Here is a 24,309-nt window from a genome sequence, read left to right as displayed (position 1 = left end):
AACACCTCTACTCCGTGAGCTGCATTGGCTTCCGGTTGCCCTTCGGGTGAGATTCAAGGTGCTGGTGATGACCTATAAAGCCCTAAATGGCTTGGGTCCGGGTTATCTGAGGGAACACCTGCTGCCGGCATCAAGCTCCCTTCGTCCTGTGTGCTCCCACAGGGAGGGCCTTCTCAGGATACCGCCGGTTAAGGAATGCCGGCGGGTTATTCCCAGGGGAAGAGCATTCTCTGTGGGCGCGCCGGCCCTATGGAACCAACTCCCCATGGAACTTAGGACTGTCCCCGACCTTCGCTCATTTCGCCGGGACCTGAAAACTTGGCTCTTCGAGCTGTCTGGCCCAGGCTGAGGGGTTTTAATTTTATTGGGTTTTAGTTTAAATTTTGCGGACTTGATTTAATTAATTTTTAATCTGATTTTAATTTTTGTATGTTTGTTTTTAACCCTCCCTGTAAACCGCCCTGAGTCCTACGGGAATAGGGCGGTATATAAATTTAATAAAATAAAATAAATTGCCAACTTCCTGTCTTCCCTCTATGGCCACCCCACTCTTCCTTTTGCAGCACACTGCAAAAGTATGAGTACTGGGACAACATTTTCACATCAAAATGTGCTGAGTATCAAATTCCACAAGTTTTGAAACAGTCAGATACCGTGATACCACTATTTATTTTAAGTCTTGTTAATAGCTATTCAATCCTTTTATTAATATGTTAACATATTAAGTAACTGCACAATGGAGATCTCAATATTAATTAATCAACTCAAGTCCAAAATCTTTATTATACAATCAAATACTTTATTATACATGCAAATACCCATCTGCAACTTTCCTTCTTTCTAATGTTATATTCAGCTTTTTATTGATGAAAAAGTCAATAATTTTATATTTGTAATATAAACACCCTAAATTGTAATTGGTATTGATAGAACATTTCTTTCTCTTTTCTTTGCTTCCAATACTCTAAATGATCTAAGCAATAGAGAATCATTATTTTAATTAATACTGTATAATTATCTTTATATTGAAACAACAACAGAGGGATAGTATCAAGATCATGTGAAATGTTAGAACTGCTTTATATTCCACTGGTAAAACTACACTTTGATACTGCATCCAGTATTGATAACCACAATACAAAAAAGATGTTGAGACTTTAGAAAGAGTGCAGAGAATAGCAACAAAGATGACTAGATGATTGGAGGCTATAGAGTACAATGTATAGTTGCAAGAACTGGGATATTTTTAGTCTATCAAAGAGAAGGACTAGGGGTGACAATATTCCAATATTTGAGGGACTCCCACAGAGAAGAGGAGGTTGACCTATTTTTCTATCTAAGGGCAGGACAAAAAGTAATAGATAGAAAGCTATGAAAAAGAGATCCAACCTAGAATTAAGAATAAATTTCCTGTCAGTGAGCACAATTAATAAGTGGAACAGCTTGCCTCCAGAAGTTGTGAGTACTATATCACTGGAGGTTTGAAAAGAGTTTAGATATATATTGGTTGCCAAGTGCCTGAATTCTGATCATGTGACATTGGGGATGCTGTGACAATTGGAAATGTTTAAGTCGCTTTTTTTCAATGCCATTATAATTTCAAAAGGCCGCTAAATAAATAATGTAAATTTGAAGACAGTAGTATTGTTTTTATTTGTACAACAGCATAACAGCTGCTTTTAAAAAAATTCAATAAAATTTAATTTTTGCAACCTATATTGATTGCACATCTGTGAGATAGGTATCTATATACCCTTGGGGGGGGGTGATAATGTAATTTCTCCCCCCTCCCTGTAGGATGTACAACGCTAAAGAATGCCGTTAACAGAGAAAACAAGACATGCTGTGAAATTCAGAGACCGTTTTCCTATTACAACAGTATCAGCTTTTCTCCTTATCAGCCTCATTTAACAGATTAAGAGAATAAATAACAGAATAACAGAGTTGGGAGGGACCTTGGAGGTCATCTAGTCCTACCCACTGCTCAAGCAAGAGACCCTATATCATTATGGGCAAATGGCTGTCAAAACTCTTCATAAAAATTTCTGTGATGGAGCACCCACAACTTCTGAAGGCAAGTTGTTCCGCTGGTTAATTGTTCTCACTGTCAGGAAATTTCTCCTTAGATGTAGGTTATAGGTCTCCTTGATTACTTTCCATCCATTGCTTCTTGTCCTGCCTTCTGGTGCTTTGGAAAATAAGTTGACACCCCATCTCTTCTTTATGGCATCCCCTCAAATATGGAACATTGCTATCATCTGTGTTGCTCTTCTCTGCACTCTTTCCAGACTCTTAATATCTTTTTAATATAGTGGCAACCATAACTAGATGCAATATTCCAAGTGTGGTCTTACCAAGGCATTATAAAGTGGTACTAACACTCCATGTGATCTTGATTCTATCCCTTTGTTTGTTTGTTTGTTTTTTAAAACAAGTTTTATTAGTTTTCCAATTTAACATCCAAATATTTAGAAAGCATCATGGTGACTGGGTAATCAAAGGTTCAATAAGAGTTTTTAGTACCTATCTCAAGTTACATTATCAAAAAAAATCCTTCTCTATTTCCCTTAACATTTAATATGAAATGCTTAAAGTAGAAAATTTCTAACAATAACATGCTCAGTTAAAACATTTATCAGTCTATTTTTAGTTATACCTATCCATATCCTGGTTTTAAATTTTACCTAATTTTTAGTTTTGATTATAGTATTCAAATTTGGCCTCTAACATCCATAATAGCATCCATAAACCCAACTTTCCCTTATTTCACTACACAAAAATTACAACATCTAAAATACACCTAATACCTATATAAGTAAGTTCTACTTTTTTTTATTGAAAAGTTTTAAAAATACAGTTTTCCTTTAAAAAACCCCCTTCCCCCTCCCTACCTCCCCTCCCTACCTCCCCCCTTCCCCCCCCTCCCCCCCTCCCTCCTCCCCCCCACCTCCCCCTAACCCCCCTCCCCCCCCCCCGGACTTCCCAGAGCTAAATACAAGGTATATATATATAAAAAGGCAATCATAAACAACCATATACTAACAACTATAAATTCTAAAATCCATCACTCTCTAACTTATATAGGATCAAACAAAACTTAGCATTATTAAATATATATAGAAGACAAAATAAAAAAAGAAAAAAGAAAACGAAAGAAGACTTATTCAAATGCTAGATAAAACTTCTTGACCCTATACTTATTCTGGATAAACTCAATCCATTTTCTCCATTCCATAATATAATGTTCTTGCGAGTAATCTTTCAAATAGGCCGAAATCTTCGCCATCTCTGCCAAGTCGGAAACCTTTAAAATCCACTCTTGTATAGTCGGCAGTTCCTCTTTCTTCCAATATTGACCTATCAAAAGTCTTGCTGCCGTAACTAAATTCAGCATCAACTTAGAGTCCACAACTGTAGCGTCAACAATTATTCCCAACAAAAAAAATTGCGGACAAAACTTTATCCTCCGTTTAAAAATCTTCTGCATATTCCACCAGACTTTTATCCAAAAAGCCTTGACCTTTTTACATGTCCACCATATGTGAAAATATGTTGCCTCTTCATCACCACACCTCCAACATTTAGGCTGATAATTCGGATACATACTTGCAAGCTTTTTAGGATCTAGATGCCATCTATAAAACATTTTGTAAAAGTTCTCTCTTAAACTTTGAGCTTGAGTGAATTTTACATTCCTCACCCAGATCTTTTCCCACGTGTCCATTGTAATAACTTCCTGAATGTTTTGGGCCCATTTTATCATACAATCCTTAACAAGCTCTGTTTCTGAATCGATCTCTATCAATGCAAGATATATCCGTTTAATATGTGCTGGTCCTTGATTTCTAATTTGCTTTATCAAATTTTCATCAGTCGTTGCAAATCCATTTTTTTGGTCTTCTTTCCACCTGGCCTGTAACTGAATATATTGAAACCAAGTCTGAACAACCTTCTCTTCTCGCAAGAAACTATATGATTTCAAGCACCAAATATTCCTTTCCAAACTTAAAATTTCCTTGTAAGTAGTCTCATCATGTTTGAAACCAGCATGTATATTTTCTATTGCGTGTTTTGGGATTGCCCACAATGGTATCTTGCTGCTTAACTTATGTCTATACTTCTTCCAAACTCTCAGCAATGCCTGTCTTAAAATATGCATCCTAAACACAGTATCTACCTTCTTATCATACAACAAATATGCATGCCAGCCAAACAACAGATCATGGCCCTCAAGATTTAATAACCTCGATTGTGTCAAATTAATCCAATCACTTATTCCTACTAGTGCAGCAGCTTCATAATATAATTTAAAATTAGGCATTTTAAGGCCACCTCTCTCACGAGTATCCTGCATAATCTTAAGTTTAACTCGTGGCTTTTTCCCTGCCCACACAAATTTATTGATACCACGCTGCCATTCCTCCAAGTTAGAATCTTTCTTAAGAATCGGTATCATTTGAAATAAGAATAAAAATTTGGGCAGGACATTCATTTTCACTGCTGCGATCCGTCCCAACAAAGACAATTGCAATTTTTCCCAACTCTCCAGTTCTTTTTGAATTTTCCCCCATAACTTTTCATAATTATTTTTATATAGCTTTGTATTAGAGGGCGACAAAATCACCCCCAAATATTTAACCCTTTTAACAATCTCAAATCCAGTTAATCCTTCTAAGAGAGCCTTCTGCGAAACTGTCATATTTCTAGCCAAAATTTTAGTTTTCTGTATATTTACTTTAAATCCAGAAACCTTCCCATATTGTGTTATTATCTCCATCAGGTCCACAACAGAGTTCTCTGGCTGGGTCACTGTAACAACCAGATCATCTGCAAATGCTCTCAATCTGTAATCCTGATCTCCAACTTGTATCCCCTTAATTTTTTCCGAATTCCGAATCTTAACCAATAGTATCTCTAATGTTAATATAAATAACAAGGGCGATAGCGGACAGCCTTGCCTTGTGCCCTTCTCAATATTACATACTGTTGTCAAACTATTGTTAACTATAATTCGGGCAGTTTGTTTTTGGTATAATGCCCTAATCGGTTGTAAAAATTTTTCCCCAAAATCCATTTTGTCTAAAACTTTCAACAAAAATTGCCAGTTCAATTGATCAAAAGCCTTTTCAGCATCTAAAAAGATTAGCGCAGCAGAGATCTGGTTGTGCCTTTCCAAAAACTCTAACACATCAACTATATGTCTCACATTGGTTTTCATTTGTCTTCCACTAATAAACCCCGTTTGGTCCCCATGAATCACCTGTTGCAGAACCCTCATCAGTCTATTAGCCAAAACCTTAGCAAATATCTTATAATCTGTATTTAAAAGCGATATCGGTCTGTAATTTTTAACTAAAGTAGCATCCTGGTCTTCCTTCGGAATCAAAGAGATAAAAGCTGTTCTCCAAGACGGGGGCACCTTTCCCCCCCTCTGGATTGTCTGGAACAGTTCCTTTAACGGTTTTATCATCTCTAATTGTAAATTTTTATAATAGGCCGCAGTCAAGCCATCAGTGCCTGGTGCTTTATCCACCTTCAGTTCCTTAATAGCTGTAAAAATTTCTTCTTCTGTAATCAGTTGGTTAATCCCCTCTTTTTGTACTTGCGTAAGAACCGGGATGCTAGCCTTCTCCAAATACGTATCAATATCTTTTGCATTAATGTCCTCTTTAGTATATAATTTCGAATAAAAATCCACAAAGGCATCCTTAATAAGATTCTGTTGATACACAACCCTTCCTTTATGCTCAATCTTATCTATATTAGATGCCCTTTGTTTTTTCCTCAGTCTATAAGCCAACCATCTGCCTGGCTTATTAGCATTGCAAAAAGTATTATGCCTAGCAAACCGCAGATTGGTCGCCACTTGATCAGCCATTAATTTATCAAATTGTCCTCGTAACAGTCTAATAGCCTCCTTGATCTTCACCTCCTCTGGGTTCAAAATCAAAGCCTTTTCTTTTTCCTTTATTTCATTCTCCAGTTCTTTCCTTCTAGTTTCCACTGCACGTCTATGTCTATTATTCATATATATCAACACCCCTCTCATATAGGCCTTGCTAGCATCCCAAACCATATCCATAGAGGTACCCTTATTCATATTCATCTCAAAAAAATCCTTCATCCGCTGTTTGCATTCTTCCACATTTCTCTGATTTCTAAACAAATTCTCATTTACGCGCCATGAGCGTCTATCTCCTCTTTCCTTATCAATCTCCAACCACACTGGACTGTGATCAGAGATAATTCTTGCGCAGATTTTCACCTTTTTAGTTCTACTTTTATTTCATAAACATTTTCTATTTCTCATCCTGATACATCACAGCTTACTAATACAATAACCTAGATTTGTCAATCTATTTTTACTTATACATATCCATGTTCTATTTTGAGTATTACCTAATTCTTAATTTTTAAAGTATTCAAATTTAACCTTTAACATCCATAATAGCATCCATAACCCAAATTTCCATTATTTCACTACACAAATTATAGTATCTAAGATAAGCCTAATACACACATAAAGATACTCTAATTTTATCTCATAAACATTTTCTATTTCATATCCTAATAGATCACACCTTACTAGAAGAATAGCCTGTAGTAGCTCTCTAATGTTCATTTTTTAAAACCTAACTCTAGCTTTCTTTTTCTGCCAACCAGGTTTCCAGACCAAAACCTTTAGGTTGTCAGATAGGTCTCCCTTCATTCCAGCACATATTGCTTGAATTGAGGGAGACCATCTAGCCATCAATGATCCAGAAAAGCTAAACCATTTATAAACATTACGTTGTTGCGCTGATAGTTCAAATCTCTCTATTTGCTCTAATATCTTCATCTTCAATTCAGTCTGGTCTCTTCCTTCCTCTGGTATCTTCTGATTTAAGTAGAAGGTTGTATCCAATTTTGTAGTTACTGCTTGGTTGTCTAGGTTTCCAATAAGCTGTCTTTGTTGATCTTTAACATCCTCTATTTTAGTATTACTTTCTTCTGCTTCGTGTACTTTTGGAGTTGTAGGTTCTTTAGATGGAGTCAGGATTTGGATATTATATTTTTCAATATCTTCTTGTTCCTTAGAGTGGTGGTTCCAGTTTTGTTGTTTTCTGGATTATAAATTCTTTAGTTGGAGTCTGGGTTTCAGTTTGTGGCACCTTTATCTTTCAGTCTGGAATTAATTATCTCAGTGGCTTCAAGAATTTTTTCAAGTATAAACTTATAGTCAATTGAAGTTTATAGCTAGTCTCCCTCCATTTCTGGAATAGTTATAGATAGTCCTTTAGTGGAGGCTACTTTTTAAACAAGAGTCAGTAAATGTTCACCTCCACAGTTCTTAGAAGCCAAATTCACCTTCCAGCTGTTTCAAGTTTTTATCTACAGCTAGTGCCAATGACAGATCTAAGTTGTAAACAAATTTATTTGCCAGGGATATTCTCTTGTCGTACCAGGCTTAACCGCAAGATGTCCCCAGTGTTATTTAAAATCCTTTTCACAAAGAGTAGGTGTCAAGTTTCCAACGTATGGGCTTTTCAAGTGACCCTGAGGCATTGTTTACCTTAAAAGTCCTTTATTTAGCCTAATACACCGGCAAATGCTTGCTCGAAGGAAGCTGGAATCTGAAATCTCCACCCCCTTGCACAATATATTAAACACAATTCTCCACCTTTCCAATTTTGTCATTAATCATATTCTCCAATTAATTTACAGAATCAGTTTCCCTTCTGTTAGAAAACCTGCCAAGTTCTTATCTTCTTTAATTTCATGGCCTTGAGGGACAATCCTCCTCTTCCCTCCTCCCAGCCTTAACCCTATCTCTTAAAGCAATACACAAGTTTAACATATGAAATAACTGCTTCTTCATCTCTTGTCAAGCAAGAACATTTGATGTTAGCAGCGTTGACAGTAGGCTTTTATCAAATTTAAGTTCTTCTTCATCTTTTTTCCTTTTTTCCTTTTTTGTCAAATGCATAAAATAGCCAGTTCCTGTGAAGATAGGAGCTTTGGGGTCACCAAATGTAAGAGGGATGTAAGTCCAATTAGTTAATTGTATTTTTTCAAAGTTTTTTTCCCAGTGTATTCAAACACCGCCATTTAAGAGGGTGGGAGGAAAAAAAAGGTCCCTTCCCTCTCTCCTCACAGGGGGAAGGAGTTTCAGAGGGCTTTTAACAGGAAAAGAAAAGAAAGTTGGGATAGGAGAAGGCAGTTCTCACCCAGTTCCTCTGCTGTGCTTTCAAGTGCTTAGTTGTTAGTTTGGTCTCAGCTGGAAATGGCATTAATGATGGGCCATGGGAGTCGCTGATCCTTTCTTTGATGGTCTGAAGAGCTGCTTCAAGTCAAACGGGAGGGCTGCTGGCCTTCCACAATCAATCGGAGGATCCTCTTCCCCACTCGTCACCCCTCCAGGGCAACTTTCGACCCTTTTCACAGGTCCCCCGGTGCAAGAAAGCCAGATGACGGGAGGAGCAATCGCTCCACGCATGTTGTGATTCAGTGTCAGCCTTTGCTCCCAGCAGCTGAGTCTGAGGAATCTGAGGAGGAGGAGGAGGCATTTGGAGAACCTTTGGTTTCAGAGGGAGGCTCTGATGCACTGCAGGACTCTCAGCCTGGCCCCTCCAGTCATGTTCCTCATGAGGCTCAGCTGTGTGAGGAGGAGGTATCGGACTCAGAGTAGTCACAGCTGAATCTGTTCAGAGATGCTAGAAGCAGAAGGCAATCCAGCAGAGTAGAGCAGAGAAAATCAATGAGGCAACTCAGTGAAAGGAGCAGAAGGCATTGAGAAGCCATGCCTTGGGACAGATAATAAAAGGAGAAGGTGTGGGCAGTGCTGGTTGCTGAAGGCAACCATTCGTAGACATTCAAAGAGAATCCTGGTCTGTTCTTGCTAATCTGTTTGACTCGTTTGTTTATTCTTGTTTGATGTTTTAAATCATTTATTGAAGAAAATACTCTGCTGCTTTTTTGTTTGAAAGACTTTATCATTTTGGCACTGTAAATAAATTTGGGTTGGGTTTTTTCCAGTCTATTAATTTGTCAAAAGGAAAAATGGGTTGTTCCTGTCACACAAACAGCGCCAGTTGTAGGCTGGAACAGAACAGCGCGTCTGACAGCGCTGCGATCTGGAACCAGAAGCCATTCTATCCCTCTGTTAATGTAGCCTAGGATTCTATTGGCTTTTTTGATGGCTGCAGCACACTGCTGGCTTATATTTAAGTGATTGTCCACTAGACCTCCAAGATTCCTCTTGGAACTACTGCTATTGAGCCAGGTTCCATCTATTCTATACATGTACATTCGGTTTTTCTTGCATAAGTGTAAGACTTTACTTTTCTCTACATTGAATTTCATTTTGTTAGATAGGGCTCAGTGTTCAAGTCTGTTGAGATCCTTATGAATTTTGAGGCTACCTTCTGGGGTGTTGGCTATTCCTGCCAGTCATCTGTAAATTTGACAAATTCCCCTTCTATTCTTCAAGATACTGAAAAATACTGGGCCTAAGACAGAATTTGGGGTACCCCACTGCTTATTTTCCTCCATGTAGATGTAGTACCATTGAGGACTATACACTGAATTTGATTTGTCAGCCACTTACAAATCCATCTGGTGGTGATGCTGTCTATCCCACATTTTTCTAACTTACTGTCAGGACCCACTTCAAACCCACGTCTTAAGAAAGCAGAACTCTTGGAAACAATTTCTTCCAACCAGGAACTTTTATTAAGAATAGGTGATATAGGCATAATAGACAACATCTGACATTTCCCATGCAGTGCAGTTGATTATAGTATTCCCAAGCAAGACCCCACCCCATAGATCAACCTCCCGATGTGGGATAGCCAATCCCCAAATGTTTTTTTTTATTAAAAAGTTTTATAATACATTTTATCTTTAGCAAACCAAAAAAAGAAAAAAAAACCCTCCCAACCCCCTCCCCCCCACCCTCTTCCCCCTCCCCAACCCCTCCCTCCCTTTCCCCTCCCCCCCCCGGCTTCCCAGAACAAAATACAGGGTATAAAAATACAATCATAATCTAACTTACGCAAACAATCCTAAACTATTTAAACTACCAAACTTTAACTCATATAAGAAAACTTCAGACATATATATATATATCATATCAATAATTATACAAATACAAAATAATACTTTCCAATCTAATACCAAAACACAGGGTGTAAAAATACAAACAAACAATCATAATCTAACTTACGCAAACAATCCTAAGCTATTCAAACTATCAAACTTTAACTCATATAGGTAAATTCCAAACATACATATATATATATCATATCAATGATTATTCAAATACAAAATAATACCTTAAATTCATATTATCCTAATATATTATACAAATTAAAATACCATAGATTACTTCCAAACTTAATTTTTTTATAATCACATCATTCTTATATTCTTATATTCTATTACCTACTCCAATATTGCCCATAAAAGTATTACAAATTAATTTCAATCACACATAAAACAATTTATATCAGTTTTATAAAACTATTCTTCTATCCAACTAGACTTTAACATACTAAAACCAAATTAATACAACCTTTCCTTCTCCTAATATATTATACAACTTAAAATACCATACACTACCTTCCAGGCTTAAAACTTTCCATCCAAATAACAAAGCATAACCTACAGAATATCTATAAACACTACTACAAATCTTCCCAATTAAATTTTCATAATCATCTTAAAACTAAAGCAACACAAAATATTATATAATTATTTTATAAGGGTGAAAAATGAATCCCCACATACTTAATCCTTCTAGCATCCTTATTACATTATTATCTCTTGCAATTATGCAACTAAATCCCCAGGTTTGCTTCATTCTTCCAGAAGCAGCACACCTCTTCCAATTTCTGGCCTTCTCCCGTGGTGATGAAATTTGACCCACTCCTGTAACTTTCACATCTGTCTGCGTTAGCCCTTCAACATCTTGTGGATTCTCTCTGGAACGTTGAGGCTCTCTGTCACCTTTTTTCTTTGTAGACTCCAAAAACGATATGGGGACTGCTTTTAAAACATTACTGTAAAAGTCACGTGCCTGAACCACCGTGGTAAGACAATGCCTTATACCTTCATAAGTCACCACCAAACCCTCTGGTATTTGCCATCTAAACTTAATATCACGTCGTCTCAATTCTTGTGTCAAAAAAGCAAATTCCTTCCTTTTTCTTAAAATTCTTGCAGGGATCTCTTTTAAAATCAAAACTTTTTGCTCATCCATTACAAAATCAATGCTAAATGAAACTTTTTGGTCCCATATTTATTCTGAATATAATCAATCCATCTTCTCCATTCCAAGATATATCTTTGTTGCAAATGGTCTTTCAAATATTATTATTATTATTAATTTAATTTGTATACCGCCCTTCTCCCGAAGGACTCAGGGCGCTGAAATTTTTGCCATTTCTGCCAGGTTCAAAACTTTTAAAGTCCATTCTTCTATAGTAGGCAAATCCTCCTTCTTCCAATATTGCACTACCAAAAGTCTTGCTGCCATTATTAAATACAACATCAATTTAGTTTCTATAGCAGTACAGTCTATAGTAATACCCAGCAAAAATAATTGTGGAGAAAACTTTATCTTTTTCTTAAATATCTTCTGCATATTCCACCAAATTTTAATCCAAAAAGCTTTAACTTTTTTACAAGTCTGCCATATATGAAAATACGTTGCATCATCACAACCACACCTCCAGCATTTAGGCTGATAATTTGGATACATACATGCCAATTTCTTAGGATCTAAATGCCATCTATAAAACATCTTATAAAAATTCTCTCTTAAATTTTGTGCCTGTGTAAATTTTACAATTTTGACCCAGATTGTTTCCCAAGTATCCATTGTTATTGGTTCTTGAATATTCTGGGCCCATTTTATCATACAATCTTTAACAAGTTCCGTTTCTGAATCTATTTCTATCAATGCATTATATATCCTTCTTATATGTGCAGGACTTTGATCTCTAATCTCCCATTAAAATACACAATTTATAATTTATTTATTTATTTATTTATTTAATTAAATTTCTATATTGCCGTATTCCCGAAGGACTCAGGGCGGTTTACAGGGCAGCATAAAATACAATATAAAAGATAATATAAAATTAAAATACATTAAATTAATTAAGCCCAATTAAAACAATATTTAAAAAGCTAAAACCCCTTCAGTCCAGGCCTCATAGATCGAAAAACCAGGTTTTCAGGTCCCGGCGAAATGAACGCAGATCGGGGGCGGTCCTGAGTTCCACGGGTAAATCATTCCAGAGGGCAGGCACACCCACAGAGAACGCTCTTCCCCTAGGAATAACCCGCCGGCATTCCTAGGGTTAATAATCCCATTGAATTATTTTATTATGTAACAGTTTATAAAATTCTCCTTGCTGTTGATTAGGTGCATATACTCCAATTAAAAGTGTTTTCTTCCCTTCTATTAATAGTTCAATTATAATATATCTTCCTTGTTTATCTGCTTCAATTAAGTTAGCTGTTAAGTCTTTCTTTACATAGATAACTACTCCATTTTTCTTCTCTGGAGCAGATGCAATAAATTGTATACCCAGTCTAGAATTTATCAAATATTTTTGATCAGATGCGCGAATATGCGTTTCTTGCAAACATATATCATTATTTTTAAATTGTTTCAAATACTGAAATACTTTCTTTCTCTTTTGTGGTGAATTTAATCCATTAACATTCCAGGTTAGAAACTTTGTCTCCATCTTCTGCGACTTGAAGCTTTTGGAGCGTTTCTTGCAGATCCATAAGTATCTGCCTCTTTGGCCTAGCTCCTCCCACTGCTTCACTAGAAGTAGATTCCTGACTTGTAGTTATAGAACACTGTTTCTATTGTTGTTGTTGTTGTTCCTTATGTCTAGATGCACCCCGTGTCACTCTTTGAGTCTTAGATTCTTCTAATAAAACCAGGGGTTGCACAGTTTCCAGAATTTGCTGTACTTCTTGTACCTGTCGCTCTCCTTCTTCTTTTCCTCCTTTAACTTCTTCTTTCCCTCCTTTAACTTCTGAAGATGGCGGTGAACCTGCTTTCAATACATTAGAATAAAAATCACGTGCCTTCAGGACTGTATTAAGACGATATCTTACTCCAGCATAATTCACCACAATCCCCATTGGTATCTCCCATCTGAACTGAAGCTGTTGTTTTTTTAATTCATCTGCCAGAAAAACAAAATCTTTCCTTTTTCGCAAAATTCTTGGGGGAATCACTTTCAGAATCAAAACCTCTTGATTAGCCACTTTAAATCTATTATTGTAAAAAACTTGAATGATCTCATTTCTGATCTTTCTCTTTGTAAAATACACAACCACATCTCTTGGCAGTTTCCTTTGCCTAGCAATCCAAGAATTAACACAGAATACTTTATCTATCTCCACAAAAAAATCTTCCGGTAAAATTCCCAAAATAGGCACCAGAGCATCCACCAACATCTCCTCCAGATTTTCCTGTGGATTTTCTTTTAAACCTCTTATCCTCAGGACAAACTCCATGTCTCTATATTGTGTCATCACCACTTCATCATCAATTTTATCCATTTTATTCTCAACTTCACACATTTTAGCCTCCAGCATCTGATTATTTTGTTTCACTTCTTCCACACGTTCATCCAGACTCTCAATACAACCTGAGAGCCCCTGAAATGCCATCAAAATATCCTCCCATATTTCCTTTTTTTTTCTTCAATAAGTTCTTCCACCAGCTCAGATATTTTTTCAGACTGAAGTTTTAAAGCATTTTTTAAAGAATCTTGTAAGTCTTTTAAAGTCAATACAGGTGCAGCAGCTGCAGAAGGTAACATCAAAGATTCATCTATTTCTTCTGCTTGATTTAGTGACATGCAGTATACACCTATAGCAATGTCCTTTTATATTAACCCATATACATTGAAGGAGGCTTTCATCTTTAGTTTTATTATTTCTGTAGAAGTGTAGTAATTTTTACATACAATGCAACACCACCTTCTCTTTTGTTAGGTCTGTTTCTTTTGAACAGTTTAGATCCTTCCATTACTACATTCCAATTGTGAGTTTCTTCTCACCAAGTTTCAGGAATGGCAACTATATATCATTCCTACCCACATGTACTAGTACTTCATGTTCACCCTGTTTGTTCCCAACATTTGAGCATTAGTGTATAGGCATCTGAGTTCTTTATGGCTGACCCAGTGTATGCTTTCTCCATCTCCTGCTTTATATCTGAGTTTTTCTTCCTTCCCATCACACTCTACCTCCTTATTTGATTGCTTGTCTTGGGTTTATGCTTGGAATTCGGTCCTAAGGATACTAATGATTGGTTACCCTTACCCCTCAATTTTAGTTTAAAGTCTTTTGAATAAGCTGAACAGTCATTTTCCAAATACATTCTTCCTGGTTCTTGTGATGTACAGCCAATCCCTTGCTAGAAGCCTTTCTTGTAGATAATGGAGACTGTGGTGTAGGATTCCAAAGTACTGTTAGTGGCACCATTCATAAAGCCAGTGATTTATTTCTAAAATCCTTTGTTCCCTCATTGGATGTTGACCTTTTGTTGGAAGTACAGATGAAACACCACCTGTGCTATTAAATCCTTAACTTCCTTGTTTAGCTACTCATTGTCTCTTGAAATTGTTTTCAGGTTCATTGTTTTGTCATTCAACCCCACATGAAAGAGAAGAAAGGGAAAGTAATGTGTGGGCTTGATTTTCCAGAATGGTCTCCTGCTTGAGTAGGACTAGAAGGCCTCCAAAGTCCCTTACAACTCTGTTATTCTGTATTCTGTCTTATAATCTACAAGATTTACAATATCATTAAAAGTAAAAAAGAACAATATTACATTCCTGATTTCTGGGTTTATACAGTAATTGGAAATTAAAGGTATTAAATCCCTCCTGCCTAATGAACATAGGGAATTAAAATATGATTATAAAACCCCAATCCAGCTCAATTCCACTGAAAAAGAAAAACAAGAAATCCAAGAAAAAATCAGCATGATTATACAAAAAAACTCTCTGATAAACTGAAAGAAAAAAAGGATAAGTACAAAAAATGGAAAGAGGGACACATAACTGAGGCAGAATATCAGCAGATAGCCTGAATTTGCAAAGATGAAGTCAGAAAATCTAAAGCTCAGAATGAAGTAAGACTTACAATGAATATCAAAAATAATTTAAAAAGTTTCTTTCAACACATACAAACAAGAAAAAAGTCAAGGAAACAGTCAATCCACTAATGAGAGAAGATGCCAAGGAGGTAACAGGCAGTAGAGAGAAAGCAGATCTACTTAATTCATTCTTTGCATCTGTTTTTACACAAAAAGATAATACATCTCAACCTACAAAAAACATAACCATAAAAGAAAGACTAGGAATACAAAATAAAATAGGCAAGAAAATGGTAAGAAAATACCTGTCCACTCTAAATGAGTTCACTGGGACCTGATGGATTACTCCCCAGAGTTCTGAAAGAGCTGTCAGATGTGATTTCGGAACCATTGAACCATATCTTTCAAATATCCTGGAAGACTGGAAAACTACCTGAAGACTGCAAAAGAGCTGATGTAATTCCCATCTTCAAAAGAAAAAGGGGAAAAAAACAGATCCAGGAAACTATAGACCAATCAGCCTGACATCAATACCTGGGAAGTTCCTGGAAAAGATAAGCAACAGATCCATTATAGATGATAGCAGTGTTCCAGTGTTTGATGGGTTGCCACAAACAAAAGGGAGCTAACCTATTTTCCAAAGTACCAGAAAGCAAGACAAGAAACAATGGATGGAAACTAATCAAGGAGAGACTGAAGCTGGAACTTAGGAGAAATTTCCTAATAGTGAGAACGATCAACCAGTGGAATGGCTTGCCTTCAGAAGTTTTAGGTGTTCCATTACTGGAGGCTTTTAAGAAGAGACTAGACAGTCTCAGGGAGTTGGACTAGAAGACCTCCAGGGCCCCTTCTACCTATGTTATTCTGTTATTTAGAAGAGAATTAGGAAGTAACAAAAAAGAATTTTGTTTTTTTAATATTTTTATTAGTTTTCCAATATTACAATAATATCTTTAAAAAGCAACGTGGTGTCCAGGTTGCAATAGTTCCATTCAGACAAATACATATTATTACAAATCTCCAAATTATTATAACCAATACTTCCTCTCTCTTTTTTCCTTTGATATATACTATCTCTTATCTAAATTAACATATTTCCTATTGCTAGCCATCAGTCATTTAATAGGTTTTTTATTATATATTTATCAATCTTTTAGTATATTTCATATTTTAACATTCCATCTTTAAAACATCAAACACCTTATCTATTTTTCTAGCTTTAATTTTACATTGATATTGAAATTAAAACGTTTAAGATTTCTCATTTTCATATTACTAAATAACCTCCTTTCCCTTTATACAATTCTCTTCAATACCTAGTAATGTAATCCAGTTCTTATTTATCTCATTTCCATATCCATATCAATTATACAATATTTTAAATAGTAGTCATTAAAATACCAATCGCAAGGAGGAAAAAAAGGGGGAAAAAAGAAAAAGGGAGGACAATATAATATTCTTGTTTCTCATTTATAGTTTCCACATGTTAAAAATTAACCAAAATTTATTCCATTTCAACATTTAATACATCCTTTCATGTCTCTGCATCCAACTATATTAGTTACATTCTATCATTTTTAGCATATATACATCTTAACCCATATCATTTAAAGAACTCAATATTTCAATGTTAGTATTCATACATCTGTATTTTATTTTATTTTTATTTTATTTTTTTAGTTAATCAGTATTTTTATCTACTCATCGTAATCCCAGTACAATCGTATTTTAATATTATCTATTTCAGGCCTCTTAAAAATGTTCATATTTCTTCAATCTTATTCTTGCTTTCTTCCTTTTCCATGTCATTTTACGCTTCTTTGCCTCAGGGTCATCAAATCATTCTTGTATTACTATATCATATTGAAGTGGACCCCCAGTCTCCACCTTTGAAGAATTGAAGAATCTGCCAACAGCACCAAATCTTATTATTTTCACCTCTTGAAACAATTGTCCTGGTCCAAATAAACTTCCTTCCATATTTTCTCCATCACCAACTTCAAAAACCTGTATTTGTTGACTATTTAATTCTTCTGCCAATGTATTTAATTGTTCAATTTCTTCTGTTAAGTTTTGTCTCAGTAAAATATTAATTGTAGTCACAGTTTGAATTTGGGTTTGTTTCATCGAGATGCTTTCTAATTCTTCTCCAAAAGCTCTTATTTCATCGCCAGCTGTAGAAAGAAACTGATAAGTTTGGTAAGATATTTCCCACAGAGCAAGAATTTGTTTTTGAAACTCTTCCATCGTAAAATTTCACATCTGGTGTTCAAGGTTACTCTTATCTTGTTTTTCTTAAATATTTTCTTGGTTTTTTTAAAGAGAGTCAGAAAGTCAGAAAGTCAGAATTGCAATTTCAAGTTTAGCCACTGGGTGTCCCCCAAGTACTTTGAGAATTCTTTTCTTTTATTATTTCTTTCTTAAACGTTTTTTTCCAAAAAAATAACACCCCTGGGCTTGTTTGCCGCCTTCCGAAGGGAGGGTTAAATTTCCCCCTCCCTCTCCATAGGGGGGAAAGTACTTAGCAGCTTAATTAGGTGAAAAGAAGATGATTAAGGTATAAGAGAGAAATCTTACCCCTGTCTCTTCCACGCCTGCTTTAATGTTGCCTGATGGTAAGTTTGACTTCGGCTGTCTGCAGCCTAGGAACTGGCCATATTCCTATGGTCAGTCTTTCGTCCACCGGTACAAAGGGAATGCAGGCACTAACAGGGGGGTTGCTGCTCCCCCATGTTTCTGCAAAAGCCCCTTCTGTCTGGACACCCCTCCAGGATGAATCTTCGGTCCTTTTAGGACCCCCCAGCAATGCAAATCTGGACGTGGAAGACAGGAGCCATCCTCCAGATGTTCATTGTCGGCTGTTGGCAAACCGGAAGTCACAAAAAAGAATTTTGTTTATGCAGGGTTTGTAGCATTAGATCAATTTATCAGAAGCTCAAATAGGCATAGTTGTACCATATCAAAAATAGGATCTTGCAGCATATATACAAGGCACATAACACTGAGCACTGAAGCAGATCAATGTGTTCACTGTCACTTTTCCTTTCAAAAAAAAAAGGCAAGAAAGCCAGATTTGATAAGACATGGAGATGTCACCGTGTATAGGTGACCCCTCAAAATAACCAAGGTCATAACCAGCACCTTGAATTCAACCTTGAAACAAACTGGGAACAAATGCAGCTCGTCGAGCAGAGCTGTATCATGCACCAATCTTGGGGTGCATATAGCCTGCACTGCTGCATTTTGCACCAGCTGTAGCTTCTGGATTCTCTTAAGAAGCAGCCCCATGTAGAGTGCATTATAGTAATCCATCCAGGAGGGGACCAGGACCTGAATGACAGTAGAGTCCTGATACAGGAATAGATGTAACTGATGCAGAACCTGAAGTTGTGCAAAGGCTTTCCTGGTGACAAACACATAAGAATGATGATTATGATGAAAGTTAATGCAACTGATAATTTTATCCATATATGGATTAAAAAACACAAAAAAAGCAAATCACATAACCAAACATTTCCATAATATTCTTGGCTCATATGGCTGAAATAATTGATAAATCAAAGGAACCAGAAATTAGCATGTAATCAATTCCAGAGTATGTCTTGAATATGTTTTTTCTTTAACTGTTGGATTCATTTTCATCCAGATTAAAAATCAGAAAGAATTGAATAAAGAGCTTTTGTAAGCAATCTATGTTTTTGTCTACAAATATAGATACAGTTCTATAGAACTCTGTAGAACTGTAGATACAGTTCTACAAAGGAATTATTAAGTCTGTCATTTTCTCCTCTATAACTGTCTAGTTTGGCACTACAACCAAACAAGACAGACACAGACTTCAACAGATAATTAGAACTGCAGAAAAAACAATTGCTACCAACCTGGCTTTCATTGAGGACCTGTATACTACATGAGTCAAAAAGAGGGCTGTGAAAATATCTACAGGCCCCTCATATCCTGGACATAAACTGTTACAACTTCTACCCTCAAAATGACGCTATAGGGCATTGCAGTCGAGAACAACTAGACACAAGGAGTTTTTCCGCCCAAGCTATCATTCTGCTAAACAACTAATTCCCACAACATTGTCAAACTATCTAGTAAAGTTATATTACTATTATTCTTCTCTTCTTTCCTATTACCTATCTCCTTATCTACTTATGACTCTAACTTTGTTGCTTGTATCTTATGATTTATATTGTTTTATGTAGTATCCTATTATGATTTATGTTGATTGCTTAATTAGTATCCTATGTATATCACTGTGTTGTATTTTATGGTTTATGATTAAAAATGATTGGATGTAACTGCAGAGGAAAGATGAGAACAAGCACAATACATTGCTACCCATCCCAACCCTCAGAAAGGTACCATAGTTGATGGTACTGAAGACCACCAAGAAGTCAAGTAAAGGTAGAGTGGATAAACTAATTCTATTCTGCTCCCTCCAGAGGTCTTCCAAAAGTGCAATCAATGCTGTTTCAGTCCATGTCCAATTCTGAAACCCAACTGAATCATCCAGGGTTCTCTGAAGCTGCTTTGCAATCACCTTCTCCAATAATATCTCTTCAATGTTTTCTGAACATCTATATGAAAACTTTGATATGTGGTCCTGGTGACCGATCCAAGTTCAATATGTGTGCAAGTGATATAAAGCTAAAAAAGTGCAACAACAACAGTTAAAGTTGAAGGAAGAATTCAGAAAATTAGAATCCGAACTACAAATAGACCCACAAAAGAAAATACTTAAGAAGCAAATGGAGATAATAAATCATACATTAAACCTAACTGAGATGGAAATAATGGCTCAACAGATTAAAAGGGCTAAACAGAACTTCTTGGAAAATGCCATAGAAGATAGAACATAGATTGAAAAAAGAAAAAGAGAAAAAACTGATAAACATTGTAAGACTCAAAAGGTGAATTAGTTTCAAAATGTAATTTAAAAAATTACATTAAAAAATAAATTAATTAAAATTTAATTTTTTAAAAAAAATATCAAACACTATTACAAGTTACCTTACAATGCAGAGGAATTCTCAAAAGAAAAAACACAGCAATATTTTAAAAAACAGACGTATCAAAAATTCCAGAGAATATTCAAAACATTAAATGGAAAAATATCAGTGATGGAGATTACAGAGGCTATAAAAAGGCAAAAAAATTGATAATTGATAAAAAGGCAAAAAAATTGTGTCCAGATGGATTACCTGCAGAACTTTATAAATCACTACAAGATATACTAAGTCCAATATTGAAAGAACCATGCAATGAAATACTTTTGGAGTCTAAAATACCAAATACACGGACTGAAGGCAATATTACCCTAATACCCAAAGAAGACTCTGATCTAACGCAAATAAAAAATTATAGACCAATATCATTATTAAATGTAGATTACAAAATTTTTGCCTCAATAATAGCAGAAAGACTAAAGACATTTTTGACTGAATTTATACATACAGACCAAAATGGCTTTCTACCTAAGACAGATAAAAAAATAATTTAAGAATGATTCTAGATGTTCTAGAGTTCTATGAAATTCATTCAGGGAAACAGATGGCTTTAATATTTCTTGATGCACAGAAAGCTTTCAACAACGTAAACTGGCAATTTATGTTTCAGCATCTAGAGGAAATGGATGTTGGAGAAAACTTTATAAATGTAATCAAAACAATTTTTTTATAAACAAAAAGCCAAAATAATTGTGAAGTGGAGATTTTACAGAACACTTTGACAGTAAAAAATGCACAAGACAGGGATGTCCACTATCTCCATTATTATTTATACTAAAAGTATTGAATAGAAACATCAGACAAGATATAGAAATTAAAGGATTGGAGATAAAAGATAAATATAAATCACAAGCATTTGCAGATAATTTGGTTTTTATATTGGAAGATCCACTTGTAACAAGCACTAAAGTTATGGAGAAAATAGAAAAATTTGGAGAAATGGCAGGGTTGAAAATAAATAGAGAAAATATTAAAGTGCTAACTAAAAATCTAACATAAAAACAAAAAAACCAACTAGCAAAAAAACAAATCTTCAAATAGTTACAAAAGTTAAATACTTGGGAATTTATTTAACAGCAAGATGTGCAACAATAAAAGAAGACAATTATGTAAGATTGCTAAAACAAATAAAACTGGATTTGGAAAAGTGGAAAAATTTACAACTTTCAATGCTGGGGAGAATAGCAACAGTGAAAATGAATATCTTACCAAAAATACTCTTTTTATTCCAAATGATACCGGTAAGACTGGGAAAAGCTTTTTTTGATGAATTAAATACAACAGTACTGAAATTTATTTGGCAAGGAAAAAAAGGTAGAATCAGACTGAAAATGTTACAAGAAATGAAAAAATGTGGAGGATTTGGACTGCTGGACTGGACATTTAACATGGCTTAAAGTGTGGATAATGCTCAGAGATAAAAGACTATCATACCTAGAGGGGCATAAGCTACAACTTTGTTGGCATGCCTTTCTGTGGTATGGGAAGAATAAAATTCATAGATACTTTCAAAACCACTTTATAAGAAATGCACTTCTTTTAGAATGGGAAAAAATAAAAGCGAAAATTTATATCGAGATACCTGGATGGCTTTCAACAATGGAAGCATTTGCTTATCCAAATTTAATTAATTATGACAAAGTTGTAACCTATAAAGATATTTTGGATAATGAAGGGAAATTGAAAGACAAGATTTACAAGAACAAGGTATTGATTTATCATGGTGATCATATTTGCAAATTCAAACAAGATATGAAAAAGATGCTAAAATAATGAGATTTTATAAAGAACAGACAAAATTTGACCAGATATGGCTAAAAACAGATGAAAAACTGATTAAGAAACTCTATAAATATTTGTTAAGCTTAAAGATGGAGGAGGAACAAAAATGAAAGCAGTGGCATGTAAAGAAAACTTATATAAAATGTTTTACAAATGGCATTTAACACCAGTGAGATTAGCGAAAATGTTTAAAAATACTTCAAACAAGTGTTGGAAATGCAAACAAAAACCAAGTACTTATTACTATATCTGGTGGACATGCCCCAAAGCTAAAATATTTTGGTCAAAAATACACTTATCGTTGGAGAAAATGACTAAAAAACAAATAGATTTTAAGCCAGAATTATTTTTGTTAGGAATAATAGGAGCAAATTATGAGAAAGACTGTATATATTTAATTTTACATGTACTAACTGCAGCAAGAATTGTATTTGCCCAATATTGGAAAAATTAAAATTTACCAACAGAAAAACTAATTAAGAAAATTTTAGAATATGCTGAAATGGATAGATTGATTTTAAAGATAAAAGAGAAAGAAAAACAGTGTATTTTAGAACATGCGATAATTTTTATCAATGGCTAGAAAAATGAGTTATTCATATATATATACTGATGAGAACATAAGAAGTTCAAAATGATCATCTCAGCCTCCCAAATTCTTCATTAGCAATTTGAATAATTTACATATATATATATATATATTAACTCATGAATAATGTGTGGTTATCAGTTGGCATTTTCTAGTCAGTTGGTTACCATAAAAAGTCATAGTTGCTGTTCCCAAATGTGTTTCCCTCCCCACCACATGATTTGTAAATATTTTGTTTGTTTCCAGTCTGCTGATCTTCAGGATGTCATGTTTATAGCCCTGATAAAGGATAGACCAAAATTTGTTCGTCTCTTTCTTGAAAATGGGCTGAATCTAAGGAAGTTCCTCACTCATGAAGTTTTAACAGAGCTCTATACAAACAATTTCAGCAATATGGTTTTTAAAAACCTACAAATTGCTAAGAACTCCTACAGTGATGCTCTTCTTACTTTTGTGTGGAAGATGGTAGAGGATTTCAGAAAAGGCATAAAAAAAGAAGACAAAAATGGCAACGATGACATAGAGATACAACTGCTGGTATGTCAAGTATAGCTTTTAAACTCAAATTATATACCATATGTATCAATTTAAATCAATAGAACTCAATGGAACATTTCTAAGTAGATTTTTCTATGTACAACAAAACAGGCATTAAGACTGTTAATGTTGGAATTTTTGTTGTAATTATGTCCTTTCAGGATGGATCTCTTATTACGAGGCACCCCTTGCAAGCTCTCTTTATTTGGGCTATCCTTCAAAACAAAAAGGAACTATCCACTGTAATTTGGGAGCAGGTATTTCACACTTCTGGCATCACTAACAACAATTAGATTCATAATGTTTTGAGACAAAAACTATTTCCCTAGGGTAGATTTCCATACATAGAAATATTAAAGTCAATAGAAATTACTTCTGCATATACATATCTAGGTTGGATTATTATGTATGCATAGAGCAATAGAGATGTCTCTTTTCTGCTTAAGATTTATAGATACTATAATTTGTGATAGTTGTGGGCCCTTTCTCTTAAATGAGTTATTATTATTATTTCCTTTTATATATTGTTTACATGAATGTGGTAATATGAAATATGAATTTAGATTGACATTTAGAATAATATGGAGCTGGAGCTATATTGAAGGTAAAACAAAAATGCAGATATATTTGAAATGTTGGTTTAATTGAATTCTAAACCACTTTAGTAATATAATTGCAGAAAAGTGTCCTATTCTATGGATTTGTTTACTGAAATATTCTATTTCAAGAGGGTCATGGTCAGTAGGTTGCTGGGAAATTGCACAGGACAAATTGCTCATCACTTTTAATCATTTTATTGTGCAAGTTAGAGTTTTCAAATATGGTTCCAGAGAATGGAACCCTTCTATACTATGCAGCTACATTGCTGTTTGTGTAATGTGTCATTTCAATATTAGAATGTCATAAGAGATGATTTAACAATTCTCTTTGCAGACAAGAGGCTGTACCTTGGCAGCATTAGGGGCCAGCAAGCTTCTGAAAAGCTTGGCTAAAGTAAAGAATGATATTAACGCTGCTGGAGAATCGGAAGAATTGGCAAATGAATATGAAACAAGAGCTGTGGGTAAGTTCAATATAAGAAGGTCAGCTATAAATTAAGAGATTAAATACATACAGTTTGCAGTAAGGGAAGAAAACCTAGAATCAAAGGAAAGACTGAAGAATAGCTCATCATAGTAAGACATGTTAAATACACCATATGTGCTAAAGTATATCACTTTTTCATACATAATTCTCAGGACTAAAAATAGGAGAATTCAAGTGGAATACTAGCT

At 35.0% G+C, this 24,309-nt stretch overlaps 1 protein-coding gene across 1 annotated transcript in view; it reads left to right on the top strand.

The window, feature by feature from the left end:
* Positions 1–24,309, top strand: part of TRPM8 (transient receptor potential cation channel subfamily M member 8) — a gene marked incomplete at its 3' end in the record, with an annotated part of 276,625 nt that overhangs the window by 173,492 nt on the left and 78,824 nt on the right. The window contains exons 11-13 of the mRNA XM_081341953.1: positions 22,745–23,035; positions 23,197–23,292; positions 23,969–24,098. Of these exons, the coding sequence (XP_081198079.1) occupies positions 22,745–23,035; positions 23,197–23,292; positions 23,969–24,098 (517 nt within the window). The remainder of the gene's footprint in view (positions 1–22,744; positions 23,036–23,196; positions 23,293–23,968; positions 24,099–24,309) is intronic.

This window comes from Vipera berus, assembly GCF_964194415.1.
Source record: "Vipera berus genome assembly, chromosome: 1".
Lineage (NCBI taxonomy): Eukaryota > Metazoa > Chordata > Lepidosauria > Squamata > Viperidae > Vipera > Vipera berus.
This window is presented reverse-complemented; position numbering and strand designations above follow the sequence as displayed.